General features: G+C 44.4%; 1 protein-coding gene across 5 annotated transcripts; it reads left to right on the forward strand.

The window, feature by feature from the left end:
• Positions 1-1931: 1931 nt before the first annotated feature.
• LOC125466697 (uncharacterized) lies at positions 1932-21674 on the forward strand. Of its 5 annotated transcripts, none has more exons than XM_048561578.2 (7): positions 1934-2369; positions 7194-7292; positions 12058-12120; positions 15671-15750; positions 16670-16800; positions 18000-18066; positions 21321-21674. In XM_048561578.2, exons 2-7 carry the CDS (start codon positions 7219-7221, stop codon positions 21449-21451), a joined length of 546 nt encoding a protein of 181 aa, XP_048417535.1. In that variant the 5' UTR covers positions 1934-2369; positions 7194-7218; the 3' UTR covers positions 21452-21674. The 5 variants fall into 5 exon arrangements, with proteins under 5 accessions (XP_048417538.1, XP_048417535.1, XP_048417539.1 ...); XM_048561580.2 differs by lacking the exon at positions 1934-2369 and adding an exon at positions 2459-2481; XM_048561581.2 differs by lacking the exon at positions 12058-12120 and having other exon boundaries at positions 1932-2369.
• The last annotated feature ends 3434 nt before the right edge of the window (positions 21675-25108 follow it).

A 25108-nucleotide genomic window follows, 5' to 3' on the forward strand; every position in this document is an offset into this window, starting at 1 on the left:
TACTCCAGGCATACTGTGACCATACAGGCCTCAGTATAAACACAGCGAAGACGAAGGGATTCCACTTCACTTTTAAAAGGAAAACCTTCTTGTACAATCACTTCGCAAACTGGAAGCTGAGGGACGAATCCATAGCCTACATACCCCCAGGTGACAGAGAAATACCTGGGTGCCCGCATCGATCCATGGGCAGGTGTGGCAGATGGGGAGCGGGAGGAGAAGCTTAAGTCCTGGGTTAAGGGAATACAGGCAGCACCTCTCCGACCACGACAACGGCTGGAAATCCTAAAAGTACATGTCATCCCCCGATTGTACTTCCATCTGATCCTGACAGAAGCATCACAGGCTACTCTCATAAAGCTGGACCAAATAATCCGCAACGCCAACAAAGTATTCCTACACCTACCACCTCATACCGCAGACGGAATGCTATATGCTAGCAACAAGAACGGCGGTCTAGGCGTCCCAAAACTGGAAGTGCAAATCCCATCCGCGATTGTTCGCAAACACGAGGCACTAGACATGTCCAGTGATGTGGTCATTTGGGCCTCCTTTCAATATAAAGGAGAGAGCAACACAGAGACAGTTGCGGGACTGCGCGAGCTCAAGGTCCTCAGGGAAATTGAAAATTTCCAACCCAGTAGCCGCAGCAGCAGTGAAGGGAAAATCGACCTGATGACCACCAAGACATGATGCCGGCACTCCAGAAGGCAAACGCGGGACGACCAAAACCACCCAATAGGTATGCAGGCTGGAGGGAGTGGGAATTCGAAAAATGGCAAAAGCTGGAATGTCAAGGGGCAGGCATCCAGTACTTTAGAGACGACAAGCTCTCTAATTCTTGGACGAAGGCCGGAGTACAGCAAAAATCCTCTAGATTTATTAACAGCGTGCTCTTGCGGTGTAATCTATACCCGACAAGAACCACATTATCTAGAGGTAGGCCAAACCGAAACAAATTATGCCGAAAGTGTGAGTTGGCAAACGAAACCATATCACACATCTCAGGATGCTGCCCATTCGGATAAAACGCCATAACAAGATCGCTGACCAGTTGCAGAAACATGTAAGTAAGTTCGGCTGGACATCGTACGTGGAGCCCAGACTGTTTGACAAAAACGGCTCCCTATGGAAACCCGATCTCATATTCAGAAAAGACCAGAAGATCGCGGTTGTAGGTGTCACAGTGCGGTACGAGAATGACAGTAAAGCACTGGAAACAGCATGGTGAGAGAAACAGGAAAAGTATAAACACCTAAATGCCGAGGTCACGGAATTGACGGGAGGCATGGTGCCCAGATACTTTGGGTTCGTGATGGGCGCACGAGGCAAGTGGCTGGATATGAATAACCGCCTCATGAAATTCCTTGGCATCGAGAGATACGATACGTTCGCCCAAAAGACATCAAGACTCACTCTGTCACTGACACTTGAACTCTTACAACTCTTCAGTGACAAGTGAGCAAAAACCGCAAACGGTGAGGTAAGATCCTCCACCGAGACAGAAGCAGGCCCACATAATCCTTACAAAGCCAGTAACATCAGTAGGGCCCCGCTGATAATGACGATAACAACCAGCCTCATATAACACCAGTATCACCTGGTCCTTGGTCTGTGGTGATGCTAGAGGGTACACACACATCGACGAACGATGTAAAGACTCGGAAAAGGCACTTCCCGGAGTGTTCCAAAATAGAGAGCGAGAAGAAGAAGGCAGGGCAGGGCACGGGGAGTCAGTTCCAGGCTCCTACCTATAGATAGATAGATAGATAGATAGTGAGAGAGAACAAGTCAGGGGGAGGGGGAGTCATTTCCAGGCTCCTACCTATAGAGAGAGAGAACAAGGCAGGGGGAGGGGGAGTCAGTTCCAGGCTCCTACCTATAGAGAGAGAGAGAGAACAAGGCAGGGGCAGGGGCAGTGGCAGTCAGTTCCAGGCTCCTACCTATAGAGAGAGATAGATAGATAGATAGAGAGAGAGAGAGAACAAGTCAGGGGGAGGGGGAGTCAGTTCCAGGCTCCTACCTATAGAGAGAGATAGATAGATAGATAGATAGAGAGAGAGAGAAAGTCAGGGGGAGGGGGAGTCAGTTCCAGGCTCCTACCTAGAGAGAGAGAAAGCCTGGATGAGAATCTCTGCGGGAAAGGATCAGGGTGATGTGGGGAAACCTGGCCCGGATCTCCGACCCACTGGACTGGAGCAGCATCCGCCAACATGTTGAAGCTGATCGGTCAGTCCCTCGCCGTTTTCCTCCTCATCTTTCTCCTGGTCGCTAACTTTTTGGTGGCGAAAAGCACTGAGGCAATGGCGATGGTTTACAGGAAAATCTGCAGGCAATGAAGGTGACCGTCCGGCAGCCGGCACTTCCCGGTAATGTCCCAGAAGTTAGAAACAGCGGCGGAATGCGAGAGTGTGGCGGCGGCTGGGTGGGGTCCCTCTAATCCCCACCACCCCCCTCCCTTTCACAATCCATCCTTTTGAGGTAAAAGTACACCCTCACGAGCAAAAAAAAACCGTAAGGTCTTTAAACAAGTTAAAACCAACGCAGGACAAAGCAAAAAAAAATGCTTTGGCAACTTTGTGAACTGCTGTTAATGATGGTTGTGTTTTGCTCCTTGGGAAATGGACAAGATTTCCTTTAAACAAAGAGCGAATGATCGAATGTCGAGGCGGGTATTTAGTTACAAATTGTTTCTGTTGCTAGGAAACAGCAACAGCCCCCTCCCCATTCCACTCTTCCCTGTTTATTCCCCCCCACTCCATTTCTTTATGCCCCATTCTCAGGCGAAAGAGGGCTCATTTCGCTACATTCCCATCTCCTGTCTCTCCCCCTTTCCCCTCTCCTTGTGCTCTGTGCAGTTTTAGACCCAGAGGCTGGTGGATTACATTCTATCAAGATCTGCCCTGTTCCTTTCCCAGCCTCAATCCCAAGGTGGCATCCCTCCCTCTTACCCTCTTTGGGGAAAACACCCAGGATGGATTGTGTATGGAGTTTTTTTTTCTCTGGCATCTGAAATTTAGCCACCCATCTCTCTCACTCCCAAGATTTCATCCCTGAGCTGTTGTGGGGAAACTAACAGGGATTCTGTTTCTTTACACTTGGCCCAAATTCCTCTAGAGAGCCCAGGCCAGAGGTATAAGCTGGTCTTTTGCCTCTTGCTGGCTACCTGGTGAGTGATCCTAATTGTGAGCGTAAGGTGAGGGACAAATGTGATAAAAGTTTTTCGTATGTTTATATTTTGGGAACTCTAGTTTTAAGGTAGATAAAAATGTTTCTTTCTGGCTTACAGTTCTGTGAAGGTGAACTTTTTTAAAATTAGTGGTCAGACACTATTTATTTTAGTAGTGGGTCAAAACAGCACTTTCAAGAAATGTGACTTATGCTGATTGACCAGAAAAGATACCTGGTGAGAGAATAGCTGAAATGTTTACAAAGCTGAGCTTTTTGAATCCAAACAAGAAGCAGCTCCAGTTCAGAGAGAAAAGGTCTGTGTCAGCAAAAGGGCAGTTTAGATGTTTTGGCAGTCTTCAGGCCATCAGAGCTGGAAAGAAGTCTTTAAGCTAAGGTTCTTGAATAGATCTGTAGCTCGGGTTGTGGATGTTATGGCTGGTTGGCTCGCTGAGCTGGTTTGTTAGTTTACAGACGCTTCATTACCCTGCGCTGTAGCATCATCAGTGCAGCCTCCAATGAAGCATTGTTGTGTTTCCCCCCTGGTATTTAAACTCTAGGTCTGTCGGAGTTGATTCCCTCATTTCCGGTTTTCCTTCACAGTAGTGTATCTTCTATATGTTTATTGATGGCCTTCTTGGTAGGGGACCAGGCCTCTAGGAATTCCCGTGTTTGTCTCTGCTTGGCCTGTCCAGGGATCCTGATGTTGTCCCAATTGAACTGGTGGTTCTCGTTATCCGTGTGAATGGAGGCGAGTGAGTATTGGTCATGTCTTTTTGTTGCTGGTTGGTGTTCATGTGTCCTTGTGGCCAGTTTCCTTCCTGTCTGTCCAATGTAATGTTTGTCCAAATCCTTGTTGTAATCCTGTATATCACATAGGTTCTGTCCATAGTGGGCAAGGGGTCTTTGGTTCCAGTCAGCAGTTGACAAAGGGTTGAGATATCAGGATGTAGGGCTGGATCTTAGGAGCAGGAAAGCTGACGTTTCGGGCCTAGACCCTTCATCAGAAATCATCAGAAATTTCTGAAAAAGGATCTAGGCCCGAAATGTCAGCCTTCCTGGTCCTCTGATGCTGCTTGGCCTGCTGTGTTCATCCAGCTCTACACCTTGTTATCTCGGATCCTCCAGCATCTGCAGTTCCTATTATCTCTGGCGAAGGGTTGACGTGGGTTTGTGTGTCACTCTGATGCCCATAGGAGTCTTGTGGTCAGTTCCGATATGTTCTTGATGTATGATAGCGTGATGAATGTGTCGGGGCGTGCAGTATCTTCCTGTTGTTGTGTGTGTGATAGGCATCGTTGGACCCAGCTGTTTGAGTCTCTGTTATCCTCAAATACTTGGTGGAGGCATTCTTCTTCATTTTGGCGCAGTTCCAGGTTGCTGCAGTGTGTTGTCGCTGGTTTAAATAGTGTTTTCATGCAACTTCACAACGCCCACTAAAAGAAATTGGGTATAAACGCTATTTAAATGAGCGACAACACACTGCAGCAACCTGGAACTGCACCAAAATGAAGAAGAATGGCTCCACCCAGTATTTGAGGATAACAGAGACTCAAACAGCTGGGTCCGACGATGCCTATCACACAAACAACAACAGGAAGATACTGCACGCCCCGACACACTCATCACGCTACCATACATCAAGAATATATCCGAACTGACCACTAGACTCCTATGGGCATCAGAGTGACACACAAACCCACGTCAATCCTATGCCAACTGCTGACTGGAACCAAAGACCCCTTGCCCACTATGGACAGAACCTATGTGATATACAGGATTCCAACAAGGATTGGGACAAACACTACATTGGACAGACAGGGAGGAAACTGGCCACAAGGACACATGAACACCAACCAGCAACAAAAAGACACGACCAATACTCACTCGCCTCCATTCACACGGATAATGAGAACCACCGGTTCGATTGGGACAACATCGAGATCCTCGGACAGGCCAAACAGAGACAGCATGGGAACTCCTAGAGGCCTGGTTCTCTACCAAGACGGCCATCAATAAACATGTAGAATTGGACCCTATTATATACACCACTGTCAAGAAAAAACAGAAATGAGGTCATCAACTCCAGCAGACCTTAGAGTTTAAATACCAGGTGGGAAAACACAGCAGAGCTTCATTGGAAGCTACACTGCTGGTGTCACCAGCAGGGTAATGAAATGTCTGTGAACTGACAAGCCAGCTTGGCGAGCAAACCATCCACAGGAGTCTTTGAGCTTTTCTACCAGTCAAAGTAGACTGGGCTGGAACAAGTGCTGAGGTTTTTTCGTAGAGTTCAATGAGTTGACCGAAGTTTTGAAGAGAAACAGAGAGAGAATTCTATCTATTGAATGTGCAGAAAGTCACTGAAGGGAAATACATGCTAACTTATCAGTCAAATAAGAAATTAAAGCATGAAAGTAGGTGTGACACGTCCCTGGGGTTGAGTGTCTGTAAAGGATATTGCTTGGAAAAGAGTTGGATTTTTTATTTCTTTCTGCTGTTTAGGTAAATATTTTCAAATTATCTTTATATAGAGAGATGAGCTTTGTTTTATTATACTTTTGTGCAGTAAACTTGTGTTCTCTTTAATAAAAACAGTGACAAAATTGTGTGAATATTTTCAGCGTCTAACCGGCATGTAAACAGATTGCAAAAGTAAACGAACGGTCTATGTAGCCAGCTTTCACTCTGGGAGCAGACTTCACTAGTATTGTAATCTGTTGGAATTATAACACTGCCCTCCTTGAACAGCCTGTAACAATGAGCTACGGGGACTGATCCCTGGACAAGGTGCAGAGCTATGGGCTCCTGTGGAGCTACCAGGCAATAAATAGAGCAAGTGGGAGATTGGGACGGGGTGGATAGTCATAAAACCCAACTTAGCAACTGAACTAATACCCAAGATTGAAATATTGGATCAGAGCTTAACAATTTTTGACTTCATGTGATGTAGTCAATTGATGGCTCAGCTGTACTCACTTCCGCCATCCCTATGGACTTAATCCTTACGTGCTGTGTGCTAGTAAGAATGCATAACTTGGTTCAGGCTGTTCAGGAGGAAAGGGAAATGTGAAGGAGCAATTCAAACAGAGGAGAGGCGGTGAAAACAAAAAATGCCGGAAATCACATTGGGTCCGGCAGCATCTGTGGAGAAGAGCTAGCTAACGTTTTGAGTCTAGATGACTCTTCAGAGGAGAGGTCGTCATGGATTTGGGAGGCCCCAACACATTCACCAAACTGAGAAGAAGAAAAGGAGCTATGTGGAGCTGCAGTCACTCGCCAGCTCAGAGGGGTCATCTAGTGATATAATAAAACTAAACAAACAACTGCAGATGCTGGAGATCAGAAACAAACAAAAACACAAATTGCTGGCGACATTCAGCAGGTCTGGCAGCATCTGTGGAAAGATAAACAGAGTTAACATTTTGGGTTCAGTAACCCTTCAGAATCCAGTCTGAAGCAGGGCCACAGGATGCAAAACATGAACTCTATTTTCTCTCTGCAGGTGCTGCTAGACCTGGGGTGAGCTATTGATGACACTGATTTTTGAAAGAGGTGGTTAAATCTAAGGAGAGGAAATGATTTATAATATGAAGCAAAAACTCAGCAGATCTGGCAACTTCTGTGGAGAGAAAACAGAGTCAGCACTTTGGTCCAAGTGACCCTTCCTCAGAAACGTTAACTATGATTTCTCTCCACAGGTGCTGCCAGACCTGCTGAGTTTTTTCCAGCAATTTCTGTTTTTGTTCCTGATTTACAGCAGCCGCAGTTCTTTTACTTTTCATTTATAGTATGAATCAGCCTGGGATGGTGAGCTGTTCACTGGAAGTTTATAAGGAGTTCCACGTTAAGAACTTAACGAGAGCAGATCATTTCACCCTTCGAACCTGCTCTGTGGATAATCTCACTCATCCTCAACAATCCTTCAAATCAGTTCCCCAAGACACACGTTTAATGATAATTATTTGATTGAGTTTGAGGATTAGTCATTGTGCCATTTATTTAGTAACTTCCTTTTGTTTCAGATATCAAGGACTGTTTGTCTGCAGCATGCTGCATTACTGTATCGCCCATCTTGCCTATCATTTCAGCAGACAGCTACCTAAACGCAGCAGAGCAAAATTGTAAGCATATCCCACTGAATCTGAGCTCTTTATTTTCTTGGCAATTAAACCGGTCATTTTACTCCTGAAGGTGTTGGAACTTTGTTGGGGTACAGTTATCTGTCACACAACACTAGGTTACAGTAATTTATTCTATTTATTTTTTGAGATGTGGGCATCGCTGGCTGACCAGCATTTCTTGCCCATCCCTAGTTCAACAGGTTTATTTAAAAACTTAAATAAAAATAAACCTGTTGGACAGGTTCACGAGGTCAATTCCCGGAATGGCGGGACTATCATATGTTGAAAGATTGGAGCGACTGGGTTTGTGTACATTTGAGTTTAGAAGGATGAGAGGGCATCTGATTAAGACGTATAAGATTACTAAGGGATTGGACACTCTGGAGGCTGGAAACATGTTTCCATTGATGGGGGAGTCCAGGACCAGAGGACACAGTTTAAAAATAAGGGGTCAGCCATTTAGAACAGAGTTGAGGAAAAACCTCTTCACCCAGAGAGTGGTGGATATATGGAATGCTCTGCCCCAGAAGGCAGTGGAGGCCAAGTCTCTGGATACTTTCAAGAAAGAGATGGATAGAGCTCTTAAAGATAGTGGAATCAAGGGTTACGTGGTTAAGGCAGGAACAGGATACTGATTGTGGATGATCAGCTATGATCATAATGAATGGCGGTGCTGGCTGGAAGGGCCGAATGGCCTATTCCTGCACCTGCACCTATTGTCTATTGACTGTAACCTAGTGTTGTGTGCCTCTCACTTTGTGCCACCCCAGTCCAACACCAGCGCCTACACATCACAGTTATCTGAGCGTTAGACACCACTAGTCTCTTATGGGAGTTGGCATTGGCATTTTGAAAGTGTGAAAAGTTTGATTCCAATTTTTCTTTCACACCAACTCTACACATCCATGCTTCCAGTAACAGTTTGTTGATTAGTGGTTTAGAGTGAGGACTGTGACCTGCTATCTCTTACACTCCCCAGGAGTTATGTGCCACTTACATAGCAGCTAGTGCAACGCTGAGTGGGAACTGAACATGTGACTGTCACCAAAAAATGTCTTGCTGTTTGGCTGCAGCTGCAGATTAATAAACTCGCTGAGCAATTGGCAAAAACTGTGAAATTAGGATCTTTGTGCTTAATGTGTCTTGTGATGTGGGCATTCTTCCCATATTTTCTCTCCATGAAAGCCTGCTTCCGTGGAAATCCCTTTTACATTATGATTGTAAAACTGTAACTCCAGAACAGTCAAAGCATTATCTGACTGTGGGTAGCAGCATTACAATCAAGTCTAATCCCGTTCTGATTTGATGCCACACACGTACAGGTTTAGTGAGTGGTCATTATGGACAGAAACATTGGCTTTTTTTTTACTCCTTAGCCTAGGAATATTGAAGCCAGCATTCCAGGTCAGTCTGGGTTTGTTAATGATGATCAAAGTTAGCAGAAAAGGGAGAGGAATATCAACAAAATATATCGCAGTGATGCAATGAATTTACTAAACTTAGCAAACGTCTCCCCTGAACATGCACCCCCTCCGTCATTGGGAGACAGAGCAATGAGGGAAAGCTAATAAGCGGACGTGACTCAGCACAGCGTCTCCATCTCACTCCCCTGCACCTTTTTGGCCCTCTCAAAACTAAATTGACCTGGAACAAACATGGAGTTGTCTGCCCTACTTCTATCAGAAACCACAGTGGGTTAGCTGTTCAGAAACTTGGTAACAGAACCCCTTGACAGATTGTAGTCCAGGGAGCTGAGAGCCCCAGTGATACATGTTTGGGTCTATTGTTTGGGTGAACTGACTTTATAAACTATGCAACTAGCAAGACTTCCAGCTGCTTACTGTCTCACTGCCTCCTTCGTTAACTTTAACTTTAACAAACAACCCCCTCCAAATTACACAGTAATTGTGCCAATTCCAACTGTCCAGCCCGTAGTCGGTATTTTAACAGTTTTAAAAATATTTCTGTTATGTCTGCAAAAGCTGTATTTAGGTATCATTTTACTGATCTGACCAAGCAAGTCACAACTGGCTTCAGCATTCCTAGGCTAAGGGGTTTAAAAAAACAATCTGTTTCTGTCCATAATGACCGCTCACTAAACACTGTGTGTGTGTGGCATCAAATCAGAATGGGATTAGACTTGATTGTATTGCCGCTACCCACAGTCAGGTAATGCTTTCAGCCTGCCTATAGTTGACGAATGCAGCTTGAGCGATAGTATTGAAAAGAAACGCCATTATATTTTGGAAAAATAATTGACAGTGAAATGACTAGGGTAGGCAGAGGGGGATAGTGATAATATCTCTGGACTCGTAACCTGAGGCTCAGATTAATGTCCTCAGGGTGTTAGTTCGAAACCTACCTTGACAGGCGGGGAATTTAAATTCAATAAAAGTCTAAAATTATAGGCTAGCCTAATTGGAACTGTGTAACTGCTGTCAATTTATCATGAAGCTCCATCTGGAGTTTGCATGTTCTCCGTGTCTGTACGGGTTTCCTCCGGGTGCTCTGGTTTCCTCCCACAGTCCAAGGATGTGTGGGTTAGGCGGGATTCACCATGGGAAGAGCAGGGTTACAGGGATAAGGTAGGAGGGTGGGATGGGATGCTAATCGGAAGGTCTGTGGACTTGATGGGCCAAATGGCCAGCTTCCACATTGTAGGGATTCTGTGATTCTATACATGGCTCACCAATGTTCTTTAGGGAGGGAAGCTGCTATCCTTGCTTGGACTAGCCTAGATGTGACTCCAGACCCACAGCAATGTGATTGCCTCTTAACTGCCCTTTTGATGGCTTAGGGAGCCACTCAGTTCAAGGGCAATTAGAGATGGGCAATAAATGCTGCTCCAGCCAATGGTACCGACATCCTATGAATGAATAAAAAGATCGATTTCCAGGATCTCGGACGGTAGGGGCTTATTCCAGGAATGTGTCATGCTAACGCATTTTGATTCATGTTGATAACCCAAACCCTCTGTATTTCCAACAACAACACAACTTGGTTTTGTTGGCACTCACTCAGTTTCCTGCGTTTAAACCGTGGCTCCGTTTAGTTTGGTGCTGAACTCGTCAAATTGTGGTATTTTTAAATATTGAAACTACATGTATTTAGAAAATTCCACTATATCTGTACATGAAAGCTAGAACACATTTTCAGGAAGTGTTGTGCATGGAAGGCAGTCTTTATAGTTGCGTTCAAAGTTAGAGTGCAGTTCATTTAGAACTCTTCTTTCGAGAGCATATTATCCTTTACCCCTGCTTCATAAACTCATAGAGATATTCAGCACAGAAACAGACCTTTTGGTCCAACTCGCCTATTCTGACCAGATATCCTAAACTAATCTAGTCCCATATCCCTCTAACCCTTCCTATCGTGCCTTTTAAATTCAGAGAAAAATGTTCCTGACTGAAGCAATGCTGCTGTGTTAAACAGTGTGATAGCAAGTTTCCAGAATTTCTAAAGTACAAATAGACCATTCCTTGACTTTGCTCTTCCTGTTGCCTACATTAGAATTTAAGACTTTCCACCCAAACTAACTGTTAAAGAAAGCTTGGAGCGGTGCAGTTCCTAACGTACAATCTTGCTACTCTTAACATCCCAGCACCTTCTCCTTAATTCTTCATTCTGTGCCCCCTGGTTTATTGGAAGATTAAAATCCAAAGCCAGGGAAGCTCACTTCCCACAGTCCGAAGCCAGGAAGAAGATTAACATTATTGTGGCTGAGCTCATCAAACCCAGTCTGGCATACCTGTTACTGGGTATTAGAGTGAGTTCCACCCTAGCCGCAAACATAAGTTCCAAAGATAAGTGAGAATTCACCTCTGAGAGATGAAAAATAAATCATTCACCATTTGCCACTCTTCTTATGCTCGACCTCGTCTGTCCGTTGGGAAGTAATCAGGGGCATTCAGTCATGCTCCTCTACTGTGAGGCCTTGGGGCTGGATGTTAAATTTCTGTAACTAAGACAGTTTGGTGATTAAGCACTCTAACAACGCACTGTGAAGCATTGTATATAGGAACAGTCGTAGGCCATTCAGCCCTTCAAACTTGTTCCACCATTCAAAGAGATCATGGCTGATCTGTGGCCTAACTCCATGTACCTGCCATTGGCCCATTTATCCTCTGACACCAAAAATCTCTCTCTCTCTCAGATTTAAAATTAACAACTGATCCAGCGTCCACAACCATTTGTGGATGGAGAGTTCCCACAAACTCTCACCTTTTGGGTGTCGAACTGCTTTTTAACATCACTCCAGAACGTGCCTGGCCCTAATTCTCAGACTATGCCCCTAGTTCTAGAATCCCCAACCAGTGGAAATAGTTTATCTACCCTGTCTTTTCCTGTTAGCTTCAAACATCCATTTCTAAACAGCTTACAGATTCAAATATTTTGAACAAGCCAGAGTTCCAAGTGTTAGATTGTTCTGACAAACAGTCTTACTGGACTTAAAACACTGTTTACCTCTCCACAGATGCTGCCAGACCAGCTGAATTTCTCCAGCAATTTGTTTTTTTTTCAGATTGAGTAAGGTTTGGGAGCTGGGCCCATGTCCTTTGGTTGTAGTGTCAGGCATGCCTGGACCAGAGCATTTTGCTCCCCTGGTTGAGAGCTAGCTTTGTAGAAAAGGGCATAAGGAACTTGTTAGGTGAGAAATTTACAGGCAGGCAAAGTTGGTGTGGAGATTTGTAATTAACTTGCATTTAAATTTGCTTCAAAGAAGTGACACTTATCGCTTCTGTTACTAATTTGTGCTTGCTTCTAGTGAAATCCTGGTGGTGATGCTAGTGACTATTCTCCTATTCCCACAGATATTTGTGCTGCTCAGGTGAGTTTGGTGTTTGAAACAAATGGTGATCCTATCTGATTACTGTCGAATGGTTTTCTCAGAAGCTGCCCAGGTTCACTGTGTGGTCTGGGCTGAGCTGGGAAACATTGAGGGGAAATGTACCATGACTGACCATGTCCTGTTTAATTCATTAATGAATGATGGAACAATTAGCACACTGAAGGTGGCCAGTCTGCCCATCATGCCTGTGCTACCCTCTTTGGTAGAACTACCCAGTAATTTCCCTCCCAGCCCCGACTTTTCTCATGCTGGAAAGCATCTCCCGTCTCCCACAATACATGGGAACTGGAATAGGCCATTCAGCCCCTCAAGTCTGTTTCGCTGTTCAATAAGATCCAGATTGAGCAGTTAACTCCATCTCCTGGCTAATTATCATTTAATACCTTACCTCTGAATCACAAAAAATCTCAGATTAAAAATTAACAATGGATCCAGTATCAATTGCTGTTTGAGGCAGAAAGTCCCAATTTATTTTTGCATGCAAACGTTTTTAGAACCCCACTGTTGAAAGGCTTGCCTGTGACCTGTGATTTCCACACCCCAAATGGTATAAACAGTTCTGTCTACCCTGTCAGTTCTCCTTAATATCTTGAAAACATTGCTCAAATAGACATTCTAATTCCACGGAATACCACGCCAGATTTTGCCACCTATCATTTAACTGTTGGAATCTGGGTATCTGTAGTGATTGCAACCAGGTGGCACCTTATTGACTGAGATCCCTGATTGGGGCTGTTAACCTGGGCCAATCAGGGAGCCCTGGCTGACAGATATAAACAGGGCATTCAGAGACTCTCCTGACTTTGGGGACTGACTCTGAGCTGGCTGGTCACAACTAGTGTACTGTGCAAATGTAGATAAAGAGTGACTTAGTAACAGGGCACTGCCCTCCATGCAGTTATTTCAGTATCTTGCAGTCTAATCTATGCTTCACCACCATTGAGGCATTGAAACTGTTCAGAGTAACTCCAGAAGCTGAAATATGATTTCTACACCCCTTGTATTCTAGTCTTCTTGATGTAAAGGTCAGCATTCTACTGGTCGTTTTGCTTCTTTTCTGCACCGGTATATTTAATTATGTGTGACCCATATCAGCCCCTGCTGTTGTAAATATTCACTGTTCAGGAGTTGGTTTGATCAGCTCTTTTTTTTCAGTCCAAGTACTCATATTAGCCCATTGTTGAAATCCATTTGAGGAGCTTAAATTTTGGTTGAAGTGAGCAAAAGTCAGTATTGTGCTCAAAGTAGATATCTAAACGGGTTTCAGAATGGCAGTGTGACATAATTCATTTGTGGTATCCATAGAAATGTAGGTACTCAGAGCAGGAGTAGGCCATTCAGCCCCTTGAGCCTTCACCACCATTCATTGTGCTCATGGGCTGGTCCTCTGTCTCATTGATGTATTCCCATTTTCTCTTTACGCTACTTGATGCCTTTAAAATCCAAACAAAAAATACCTGTTTCTTGAATATATTCAGTGACTTGTCCTCCATAGCCTTCTGTAATAGAGAATCACACAGGTTTGCTAGCTTTTGAGTGAAGGTCTTTTACTGCATCTCAGCCCTAAATGGTCTACCCCATACCCTGAGACTCTGTCCCTGGTTCTAGACTTCCTGACCAGAAAAAACATCCTCCTGCATCCAATCTGTCCAACCCTGTTAGAATTCTATAGTTTTCTATTAGATCCTCTCTCGTTCTTCTATATTCTAGTAAGTATAGACTCTGTTCTCTCTTGGAGTCAGGGAGGAGAATGTTTGTTTGCCTGGGCTCTCCTTTTGATTTTTTTTCCCCAAATCTGCCTGTTCAGACACCCCTCCAGGAGCAGGTGGGACTTGAACTCTGAAGGTAGGGTCACCCCAACAGCACCACAAGCGCCCTGAAACGTAGGATCTTGATTTGTGGCAAATCTCCATGTGCCTAATGGGATTTGAACCCATGACCTTCCAATCTAGGGTCAGGCACCCTCACCACTACACTGTGAGGCCACCTTCAGTGATTTTGTTTTTAGGTCACCTGCTTCAGATACAGACAACACACCTGTGGGGGAGAGATATAAAGGTGTACAGCTGGATGAACACAGAAGGCCAAGCAGCATCAGAGGAACAGGAAAGCTGACGTTTCGGGCCTAGACCCTTCTTCAGAAACCAGAAACGTCAGCTTTCCCGCTCCTCTGATCCTGCTTGGCCTGCTGTGTTCATCCAGCTCTACACCCTTCTATCTGAGATTCTCCAGCATTTGCAGTTCCTATTATCTCTGAAACAATTTTAACACCTGTGGGGCAGTTGGGACTTGAACCCAGACCTTCTGTCCCAAGCAGGAAATCAACCACTGCACCACAAAGCCTTTGCAAAGGTTTTGATGTGAGCCAGGCTGGAATTGCGGGAGTTGGGGTGGGGGGAGCTGCGGGTGGAGACTGTCTGAGCTCCGCTTAGCCCCTGATTCAATGTTCTAGTAAAGTCACGGCCTGAGATGACAGACACCAGCCACACAAGGCACTGGGATTGTGCCACAGACCCACAGCTTAGAATTTGGCCTCCTTTAGGCCTGGGGGCCATTGGGGAGAATGATGCCTTTTCTGGTCCTTTGCTTGATCGTAGACCCGTTGTCATTGAGTTACACAGCATGGAAACAGACCCTTCAGCCTAACTCATCCTTGCCAACCATGTACCCCAGTCTGATCTAGTCCCATCTGGCCCATATCCCTCTAAGCCCTTCCTATTTATGTACCCATCCAGATGCCTTTTAAATGTTATAATTGCACCAGCCTCCACCACTTCCTCTGGCAGCTCATTCCATACATGCACCACCTTCTGCATGAAAATGTTGCCCCTTAGGCCTCTTTCAAATCTCCCCTCCCCCCACCTTAATCCTTGCACCGACTCCCTTACCAATGACAAGTTGAGATCTCATTGAGATCGTTAAGGCTCTGTGGAGGAGTGTGGTAGGAGGTTGAGAGGATATGAAAGAAGAGGTGTTTCCACCTATTTGCAGGCAGACAGGTGTCTGAAATGGAGGCATCAACATAAGGTAGCCATGATGTGGAGGTGCCAGTATTGGACTGAGGTGGGAAAAGTCAGAAGTCACACAACATCGAGTTTTATAGTTTATTTGAGGTGACTTCACCTGATGAAGGAGCAGCCCTCTGCAAATGATTTGAATATAAGGTAGTCATCAATAAAAACTCGTTACAGAATTTTGGGAACATTATTTTCAGAAAGAGTGTGGACTCCTTCCCTCAAGTTGATGTGCGTAGCACAATGTTTCTGAGAGGGAACCCACATTAGTTATGAGGAGAAGGGAATGGAAAGGTTATCCATTGTGGGGGGAAGGGTGTCTGAAGTGGAGGCATCAACATAAGGTAGCCATGATGTGGAGGTGCACATCATGGTTTTTGGGGTGATGTTGGATTGGATGTAATTAAATGGGACAAAGTTCCTGTAGAGCTTAAACATTTTTTTTGCCCATCAACCTATCTCCCACCCAATTCAAAGTCAATTTTGTTTAAACTGATTCTTGATTTGTCTTCCAGACCAAAGTCATCTCGATATTGTGGCCAGCCCCTCCTCATCAATTTGACCAGTTTTATAATCTTCACTTTTATTATGACAGGTAAGAGTCAGACGCTGTCATTCATTTTCGGGACTGATTTCCCAATCAGTGCCAAAGAAGCATTGCTCCCTCAGCATCCACAGTTTCAGATAAACTTACTGTTTTTGGGTTTTATAAACAAATTAGCCCGAGGCACAGTCAAAATTCTGTACATTTTGAGATGGCTGTCATCACGAGACAGAAAATAAAGGTGTGGGGCAGAAACTTGTTAGTTTTGGGTGCCTTGCTCACCAGCTGGAGAACCAGCAACAAGCCCATGCTGTGTCTTTCTCAGATTGGTTACCAAGTCACATAACGGTCAGGCAGGGCAGAGACCACCTATGGGGTCTGAAGACCCCAGGGCCAGCGCTCCTGCCAGTAAGCACTTCCAGTCAGTTAGAGCCTGGCTCTTCTCATGCCCAGCAACAATTCCTGCCTGTTTGAGGACAGGCTGAGGAGGAGATAGGGCAGTGTGCTGGAGTGGTGGATAAGAGGCACCGTAAGTCGGATCTTGAAGAGAGTTGAGGCTGGAAACGAAGGCTGAGAGGTGGTGGTTGGCTCCCAGTGGGGCATGGACCTGGGAGTGCAGAGCAGTGGAATTTATTTTGAGACAGCCAAACTGGGACAGAGTTGACGGTTTGAATGATCCATGCTGCGAATCTATGACAGTTATTTAAACACTGTTGTTTGTTAATTGCAGGATGGACAATGCTGTTAAACTACTCATCGAGGGCACCATCACAGAGCAGTTGGATCAAATGACCAGCATCTGCTTTGTAAATTCTGCATGATAAAGCAGAAAAATGAATCTATTTTCATATTAGCTGGGTTGGAGGATAGGAGCTGTGTCTCATCATGATATTAAAGAACTTGATTATTTTATTGGAATTATTTCTTGCCAAGTTGACAAATGGATCTAATTCTCATGAAACTTCCTCAGGGTTTACAATCATTCTGACCTTGATGGATCCGATCTCTAATGAGGTGAAAGTGGCTTTCCACGTGTACGGAGTTGGATCATTTGCACAGGGAATCATAACGACTGCCTTCACTGTTACTGCTCCCCAGTGTGTAAGATCATCTTTATCATCCTGCGCCGCTGTATATGTTACAATTAGAGCATCAGGTGTTATATTTGCTCCTTCTGTTAAGAATGGGAATGGGAGCAGGCCATTCAGCCCCTACAGCCTGCTCCACCACTCAATACAATCGTGGCCGATCTCATCTTGGCCTCAACTCCACTCTCCTCCCTGCTCCCCATACCCCATCACTAATTAAAATTCTGACTATCCCCTTAAATTTACTCAATGTCCCAGCATCCACGGCAGTTTGGGGGAGCGAATTCCACAGATTCACAATCCTTTGAGAGAAGTAAGTTTTCCTCATCTCTATTTTAAATCTGCCCCTCCTTCGCCTAACTTGCTCATTCCAGATTGTTCCATTCGAGGAAACGCCTCTCTATGTCTCCTTAGTGAATCCACTTTAGCATCTTATACACCTCAATTATACACCTTACACACCTGTAAACTCCAGAGAGTATCAGTCTAAATTGCTGAATCTCTGTATTGCAGTGGAAACACTGGCCCACCCTTCAGATGTGTTGGACTTGCTCCCTTGATAACCTGGTGAAAAATTAAAGCACAAGACAATGATCAGAATGGAGATACAGAGCAGCGAAAGGTCAGGTTCAGCTCAGATTCTGGGTTTGCTGATTGCCCCTGATAGGTTGTCACTGGCGTCTGCACCCTCTCAGTTGGGAAGGAGTCACAGAACCCTCAATCCCGAAGGGTCTCCCATTGAAGCGAACAGTGCAGGGAATTTCTCAAACGTAGAGGCCAAGGAAGGGCAGGATTGGGCCGTGGTATTGTGGTATAATATCCCAATTAATTGTACAAACTAAAAGAGCTCTCGAAGTGCAGTGATAGTGCCCCTACCTCTGAGCCAGGAGGCCTGGTTTCAAATCCTGGCAAATTCAAGTAATGACATGTCTGAGCATGTTGTTCAAAAGAAGCCCAGAAATGAGCAAATGGAAAGCGGGTGAAATGTGGTCAATGCCTTTGCCCTGATTAGAATCGATAACATCAGGAAAATACGAGAGAACAGTAGTAACAGACATACAGAGCAAATATAAACACTGTGTAATGGTTGTACATCACAGGGAAACCTGGATGCTAAGATTGAATAATAAAAGGCGATGTTTCTTGATTTTGCGGTTCCTTTGGCTTGAAGCATTAAAACTGATGAGGGCATTGTTTGTTTATCATTGTTAGGCAAACACAACTCCTGAACTGTACTACCTGAGCCTTGTGCTATCTGTGCTGAGTGTGCTTGCAACAGGTATGTACTTCGTCATTGTTGAGGAGAGTAGGTAAAGGGACGTGACCCGTGTCCCCGACTGGTTGTTAGCTCAGCTGCCTGGTCGGCTGGTTTGTGATGCAGAGTAACGCCAACAGCGTGGGTTCAGTTCCTGCACCAGCTGAGGTTACCGTGGAGAATTCTCCTTAACCTTTGGTGACCGTCAGGTTAAACCGCCTCCAGCTCTGTCTGAGAGACTGCATCTGTGCTCCAGTAGGTCTATGGCAGCTTCACCTTTATTGGCAAGTAATAAGTTAATCCTGTCAGTGCTGAGTTTTAATGGTCTTAATACTTACAGGAGAAATCAGAAGGATGGTGGAGTCTGCTATTTTAATGACTTAGCTACTTGTGGTGATTTATGCCTCCCGTTGGATTTAAGCATTTGTATTCCACAATGTACAATGATATATCTTTTGGAAATGTATCATTATCTCCTATTTTCTTTTAATGGTGTTGATCTAATATTACATATTTGTATACAATGCGCAGTCCATTTAGAAGTTATGATCTTGTCATATCAACGTAAGAAATAGGAGTAGGCCATTCGGGCCATTAAACTGGCTGTGCTACATTTTTATTCTACCTCAGTGCCACTTTTGTGCATGATCCCCACATGCCTCGATATCTTTAATGTCTGTAAATCTAACCCTCCATCTGTTTTGAACACACTCACTCAGTGACTGAGTTTGCCCTGTGGGGTAGACAATTCCAAAGATTCATTGCCTGCTGAGTGAAGAAATTCCTCCTCATCATTGTCCTAAAAGGCCTTCCCTTATTGTGAGACTGTTTCCCAACCCTCAGCTCTGGAGCCCTTGAACTTGAGGAACAACCTTCCTGCATCTGCTGTGTTGAGAATTTCTTTTGTTTCTGAGTGGATTTTTCTATGAATGAATCATGTAAACTGACAAGAAAATGGAAGGCTGTTTTGGTTCTCATTAGCTTTGCTCCAATACTTAGCAGGAATTTCTGTTCACCTTAAACTTACATCTTGAGTCCTGATTTTTGAATCTTGTTATAACGTGGAAATCCTAGGTCAACATTTGACTGTCACAGAGCAATTGTAAACTTCCTGTTATTGAGAGATACTATTTGTATCCCAGGTCATATTGCTAATTAGGACGGCACAGTGAGTCAGTGGTTAGCACTGCAGCCTCATAGCAGCAGGGATCGGGGTTCGATTCCAGCCTCAGGTGACTATCTGTGTGGAGTTTGCACATTCTTCCCATGTCTGCATGGGTTTCCTCCGGGTGCTCCGGTTTCCTCCCACAGTCCAAAGATGTGCAGGCCAGGTGGATCGGCCGTGCTAAATTGCCCGTGGTGTTCAGGGGTGTGCGGGTTATAGGGGGATTGGCCTGGGTGGGATGCTGCAAGAAGCAGTGTGGACTAGTTGGGCCAAAGTGCCAGTTTCCACACTGTAGGGAATCTAGTCTAATCTAATATGTCACCATTGGCTGTTTACAGAATGGAACCATCACATGTTCTGAGAGATATGAATTGAGACTCTGGATCAGGATGGGGGGCAAATTGTAAAGTTTGCACATTCACTGTGGTAACCTAAGAAAGATAGTTGGTCCCTGTGTCGTCATAGTTTCAGTAGAGTCAGGGACAGAATGGAGGGGAGACAAAGCATTGATTTTGATCACTAACTGTGCTAAAGACCAGGTGCATTTCAGAAGCATTGTAAACTGAGGAGGATAGTTTGGAACTTTGAAAGGATATAGACGAGTTAGTGAAGTGGGCCATTTGGTGGCAAATGCAGTTTAAGGGGGAGCAGTTTGCGGTGATGCATTTTGGACGTGGACAGACAACATAAAATAAAGGTTACAATTCTAAATTCTACAGGAGATACTCAAACAAAGGCTTCTGAATGTGTACACGGCCATATTGTCAGCACAGGTTGACAGCCATTAATGAAGCATACAGTATCCCAGAGTTTCTGGCAGTACATGCGGTCAAGTTCATGTTGAACTTCTGCAAGACACTAGCTGGGCCTCAGCTGGACTGTTGTGTATGTATTTGGGGCCTGCACTTTAGGAATCTACAGAGACTACAGAAGAGCCTTACAAGTAGGGTCACAGATATGGTATATTTCTGTTTATGAAGATGGGACTGTTCTGCTTGTAGAAGAGAAGGCCGAGAGTAGGTCTGATCAAAGTGTTCAACATCCCTGAGCTCTGGAAAGAGTCAGTAGTGAGAAAGTATTCTCGCTTGTGAAAGGATTGAGACATTAGCAACAGAAGCAAACATGACATGAAGATTTCTGAAGAAGGGTCCTGAGCCGAAACGTCAAGCTTTCCCGCTCCTCTGATGTTGCTTGGCCTGCTGTGTTCATCCAGCTTCACACCTTGTTATCTCAGATTCTCCAGCATCGGCAGTTCCTAATATCTCTATGACATGAAGTAAAGTCATTTTGTACAGCGAGTGGCTTTGATCTGGAAAGTCCTGCCCGAGAGTGTGGTGATGAGGGAATTAGACTGATGTTTGAAAAAGTAGAAAGTGCAGGGTCAAGACAAGAAGGCAGCAGAATGGCACTAAATCTCTTCCATGCCCAGGGAGCACTCTCAGACCTGATGGACCGAGTGCATTTTTTGTATTTTGGTGGTAAAACGCCTTTGTATGCTTGTGGAGAGGAGCTATCGGACTGTTAAAAGGATCTTTAGGTGTTGTACGGATTTCATTTTAAATTATTTATTCTTTCCCTGGAGGGGGTGAGCGTTGCTGTTGAGAACTGCATTGGTTGTCCATCCCTAATTGCCCTTGAACTGAGTAACTTGCTGGGCCATTTCAGAGGGTAGTTAAGAGTTGGGCATGTTGCTGTGGGTCGGGAGTCATGTGTAGGGATGGCAGATTTCCTTCCCTGATGGACTTTAATGAACCAGATGGGTTTTTACATCAGTAAATGATAGTTTGTGGCCTGGCCTCTAGATTACTAGCCCAATATCACGACCTCTAATCCCACCGCCCCCCACGCCCCCAACTTTTATTTTCACCCTTCACAGAATCCAGCAGCACTAGAGGCTATTCAGCCCTTGCTGTTTGTGCTAGCTCTTTCCAATTCGGCCCGTTCCTGCTGTCCTTTTGCTGTAGTGCTACAGTAACCCTGGAGTAAAGTGTCACAGCAGATTCATCTGGTTCTGTAGGAAAGCGTGTTTGCTAGCAAAGTCTGTATTGTGTTGAAATTGACACTGACTGTTCATCATGTTATTTCTTCTGTTCCCCCTCACCCCCCAAAACAGTTTTCATCGTTTTCCTGATCCCATTCTGGTTGGCTGAAGTTCTGTACCCAGGAGTGATTTTAAATGGGCGATCACGGGCTGGAATCTGTCACAAACCGGTTGCTAGCTGCTCCTATCTGTGGCACGTATAATGAAGGCACTCGAGGGGGGAAAACATACCGGCATGAATAATGTATTTGGTTGCCATGCGATATTCGTTTCTGGAACATTCCACAAGCAAGAATTTGAGCCATCGCAGTGGAAGCAACTCGAGTCCAGTTCTGTCAGAAGACTATGAATGAGTGGATTAATTAACAGTATTTGCTTTGTAGGTTTAATGTAATCAACTGCAATACAGTTGCTATATTTGGAAAATCATTGTTTCTATGGCAGCTTTATGATAAAGTTTAGATCATTTTAAACTCCATTTGAATCTCAGCTGCTTGCTGACAATCATCTAAGAAACAAAGATAATGGGAACTGCAGATGCTGGAGATTCCAAGATAATAAAATGTGAGGCTGGATGAACACAGCAGGCCAGGGTCTAGGCCCGAAACGTCAGCTTTTGTGCTCCTGAGATGCTGCTTGGCCTGCTGCGTTCATCCAGCCTCACATTTTATTATCTAAGAAACAAACAATCTTTCGGAAAAAAGCAACAGGCTTTTTAATTTATCAATATTTTAAGCAGTAAGAACTTTCTTAACTCACTATGGGCTGAAGATATGTAAGCAGAATATTCATTTTCAAGGGATGGCTCAGTGGTTAGCACTGCAGCCTCACAGCGCCAGGGACCCCGGTTCGATTCCACCCTCGGGTGACTGTCTGTGTGGAGTTTGCACATTCTCACTGTGTCTGTGTGGGTTTCCTCCGGGTGCTCCAGTTTCCTCCCACAGTCCAAATATGTGCAGGTTAGGTGGATTGGCCATGGGAAATTGTCTGTAGTGTTCAGGGTTGTGCAAATTAGGTGGGTTATAGGGGAATTGGTCTGGGTGGGATGCACTGAGGGTCGGTGTGGACTTGTTGGGCCGAAAGGCCTGTTCCCACACAGTAGGTATTCTATGATTCTATTTCCTTGAATCGGAGTGAGGTATTGTGAATGCTGGAAATCTGAAGCGCTGGAGAAACTCAGCAGGTCTGGCAGCAGCTGCATGGAGAGAAAAATGGAGTTAATATATCATGTCTGATTTAATTCCTTTTTAATATTGGACTGAAAATGTCATTACGTCCAGTTTGAGGTTCATCAGACCTGAAACGTTGACTCGGTTTCTGTCTCCACAGATTCTGCCAGACCTGCTGAGTTTCTCCAGCATTGTCTCTTTATTTCATTTCCTTGGCCTTTTAGAAAGTGTTAGTTTGTTATCAGTAGGAGGTATTACAAGCTCCAGGCTTGCGGCTTATCCTGAGCTCGAAGAAGCTAAAAGAACCAATATTCATTTTAACAAGAAATTGAAAGATCTGGTGCCATCTACATCTCCCAATGTGCCTCACAGGTAATGAGATGTGAGGACTGTGGATCAGGCTGACAGTAGAACAATGTGAGACTGGTACCAATGTTTGAAAACATTTGTTACTCTGTTTTTCAATGAAATGTTTCGAACATCTGCCGAAATCTCATCAGCTTTCCTTCCTCGTTTTAAGATTTGATGTAAGACCTGCCTCTCTAACTTGGCATTTAGTCACTCAGGGTGTTGAACGACCGTGAGGACACCAAACACAAGTTCATTGGTTGCAACTCCAACGGGATTCTTGAGTGAACAGAATCAGCCCTGGGCAGTTTCCAGCTCACCTTTGTTCCAGTGTTTCAGGCTGAAGTGAACTCCCTCCAAGATCACTGCTCAGAATTGTACCACAATGCCCCGCAGTCACTTCCTCATTTTTGTTTTTTGTTTTATCAAATCTTTGATTTTTGTTTTAAAATCTTATTTTCTGTTTAACACTGGCACCCTCCAGCTTCTGCAGTCATATGCGTGCATGATGCTGGGCTGGTCAGATGGTGCTGCTAAACATGGAGTAGAACCTACAAACACCTGTTTTGCACCGGCCATACATACACACAGAGATATAGCGATACAGAAATACACACATATATGTACACACATGCACGCAAACATACATACAGATACAGAAATACACATGCACACAAACATAGATACAGAAATACACACATATATGCACATACATACACACACAAACATACATAAAGATACACGCACAGAAACATACATACAGATACAGAAATACACACATATACATAATCATATGCACACACGCAGGCTTGAGCGCACGGCCTCCCCCCCCCCCCCCCACACACACACACACACACACACACACACACACACGATGTGCATTCCTTCCAATAGGAGTTGTTAGGTTATGATCAGCAGGATCTCAGGCTGATATTTTTCTCCCTCCTCTATTAGTAGGGAGACTGAAAAAAATGATCCCATCCTGTGTACGGTTCGCTAGCCTGCAGAAATTAAACAAGTTTGTTTCAATGCATGTACCTCACTTCCCGGACTGAGCTTGCACTTACCAACAAAATAAATTGTAGGTGGGAAACGTCTAGCACTTCCAAAGACTGAAAAGCATTGTTACTAAGACATTGTTTGAAGGAATCCTTCAGCTGTTTCAAGGCCAGCTCTTTAACTCTCGATCTGACTGAGGCCCATTCGTGAAGGAATTCAGAAGATGTCCACAATAAAATGCTGCTCAAACCCATTTACTGCCCATCAAGGAAAGCTGGAATTCTTTTGGCCTTGTTTCCCGGTCTAACAGCACCAACAGTAATGTGTTTTACATCAGTGCACCAAGTTGAGAATTGAAGTGATGATAAATTTTAAGATACACCAAAACATCTGTCTAATTTCACGTAATATATTTCCAGCGGGGCAGCATTTGATGGAACGTGCTCTGGCCTCGCTTATGTTCAATGCATTGTCTTGTCTTTGAAATTGTAACATTGCATGGAGACCCTCCCCCTTGTAAAACAGATGTACCAGGCACTTGCTCTTATTTATGACTGGCTGTAAGATTCAATGTCTTCGGAATGTGGAGGGCTCTGAGGCCATCTCACAGAAACACCACTCTGCGTTCCAGCAGTCTGTATGATTATTGTACTGCTGCCATGAGACTATACAACTTAAATTTGTAAAAAGCTGTAAATATTCTTAGCTAGCTTGCTGTTTTGCAGGTGCTAATCCTGAAATCCAAATCTCTACACATCCCAAAGCACAAACTTCCCCAAATGCAGTTTCATGGCTTAAAAATGAACAAAATACCCCAGAAAGGCTCAAGGGAATGGTCTGTACAATGCATCTCATCATCCATTGAAACTTTGCTTGATATGTCTGTCAACATCTGGGAACATGTTTTTGGCAATTTTACAGTGGGTTCTGTGCTAACATTTCAAATAAGCCAGCTATCATGACCCACAGAGATCTCTGTACAGCACAGTAAAAACTAAAAGAACTGCAGATGCTGTAAATCAGAAACAAAATTAGAAATTGCTGGATAAAGCTCAGTCGGGTTTGACAGCATCGACAGAGAGAAATCAGAGTTAATGTTTCAGGTTGAGTGACCCGAGCCACAATTACTGCAGATGGTATATTTTTCAAAGTAAGCACAGGAATAATTTATGACCATATTATAGGGGCACCTCTCAGTAGCAGTGTTCATGATTGAATTTCACATTCAGTTTGAGGGAGAGATGAGTGATTCGAGGACTGGTGTTGTAAACTTAATGACACATATTTAAAATGAGTAAGAAGATATGAAAGAGGCCAGTCTATAGGGTGTACTGGGAAATTAGA

The sequence above is a fragment of the Stegostoma tigrinum genome, chromosome 28 (genome assembly GCF_030684315.1).
Source record: "Stegostoma tigrinum isolate sSteTig4 chromosome 28, sSteTig4.hap1, whole genome shotgun sequence".
In the NCBI taxonomy this organism is placed as follows: domain Eukaryota; kingdom Metazoa; phylum Chordata; class Chondrichthyes; order Orectolobiformes; family Stegostomatidae; genus Stegostoma; species Stegostoma tigrinum.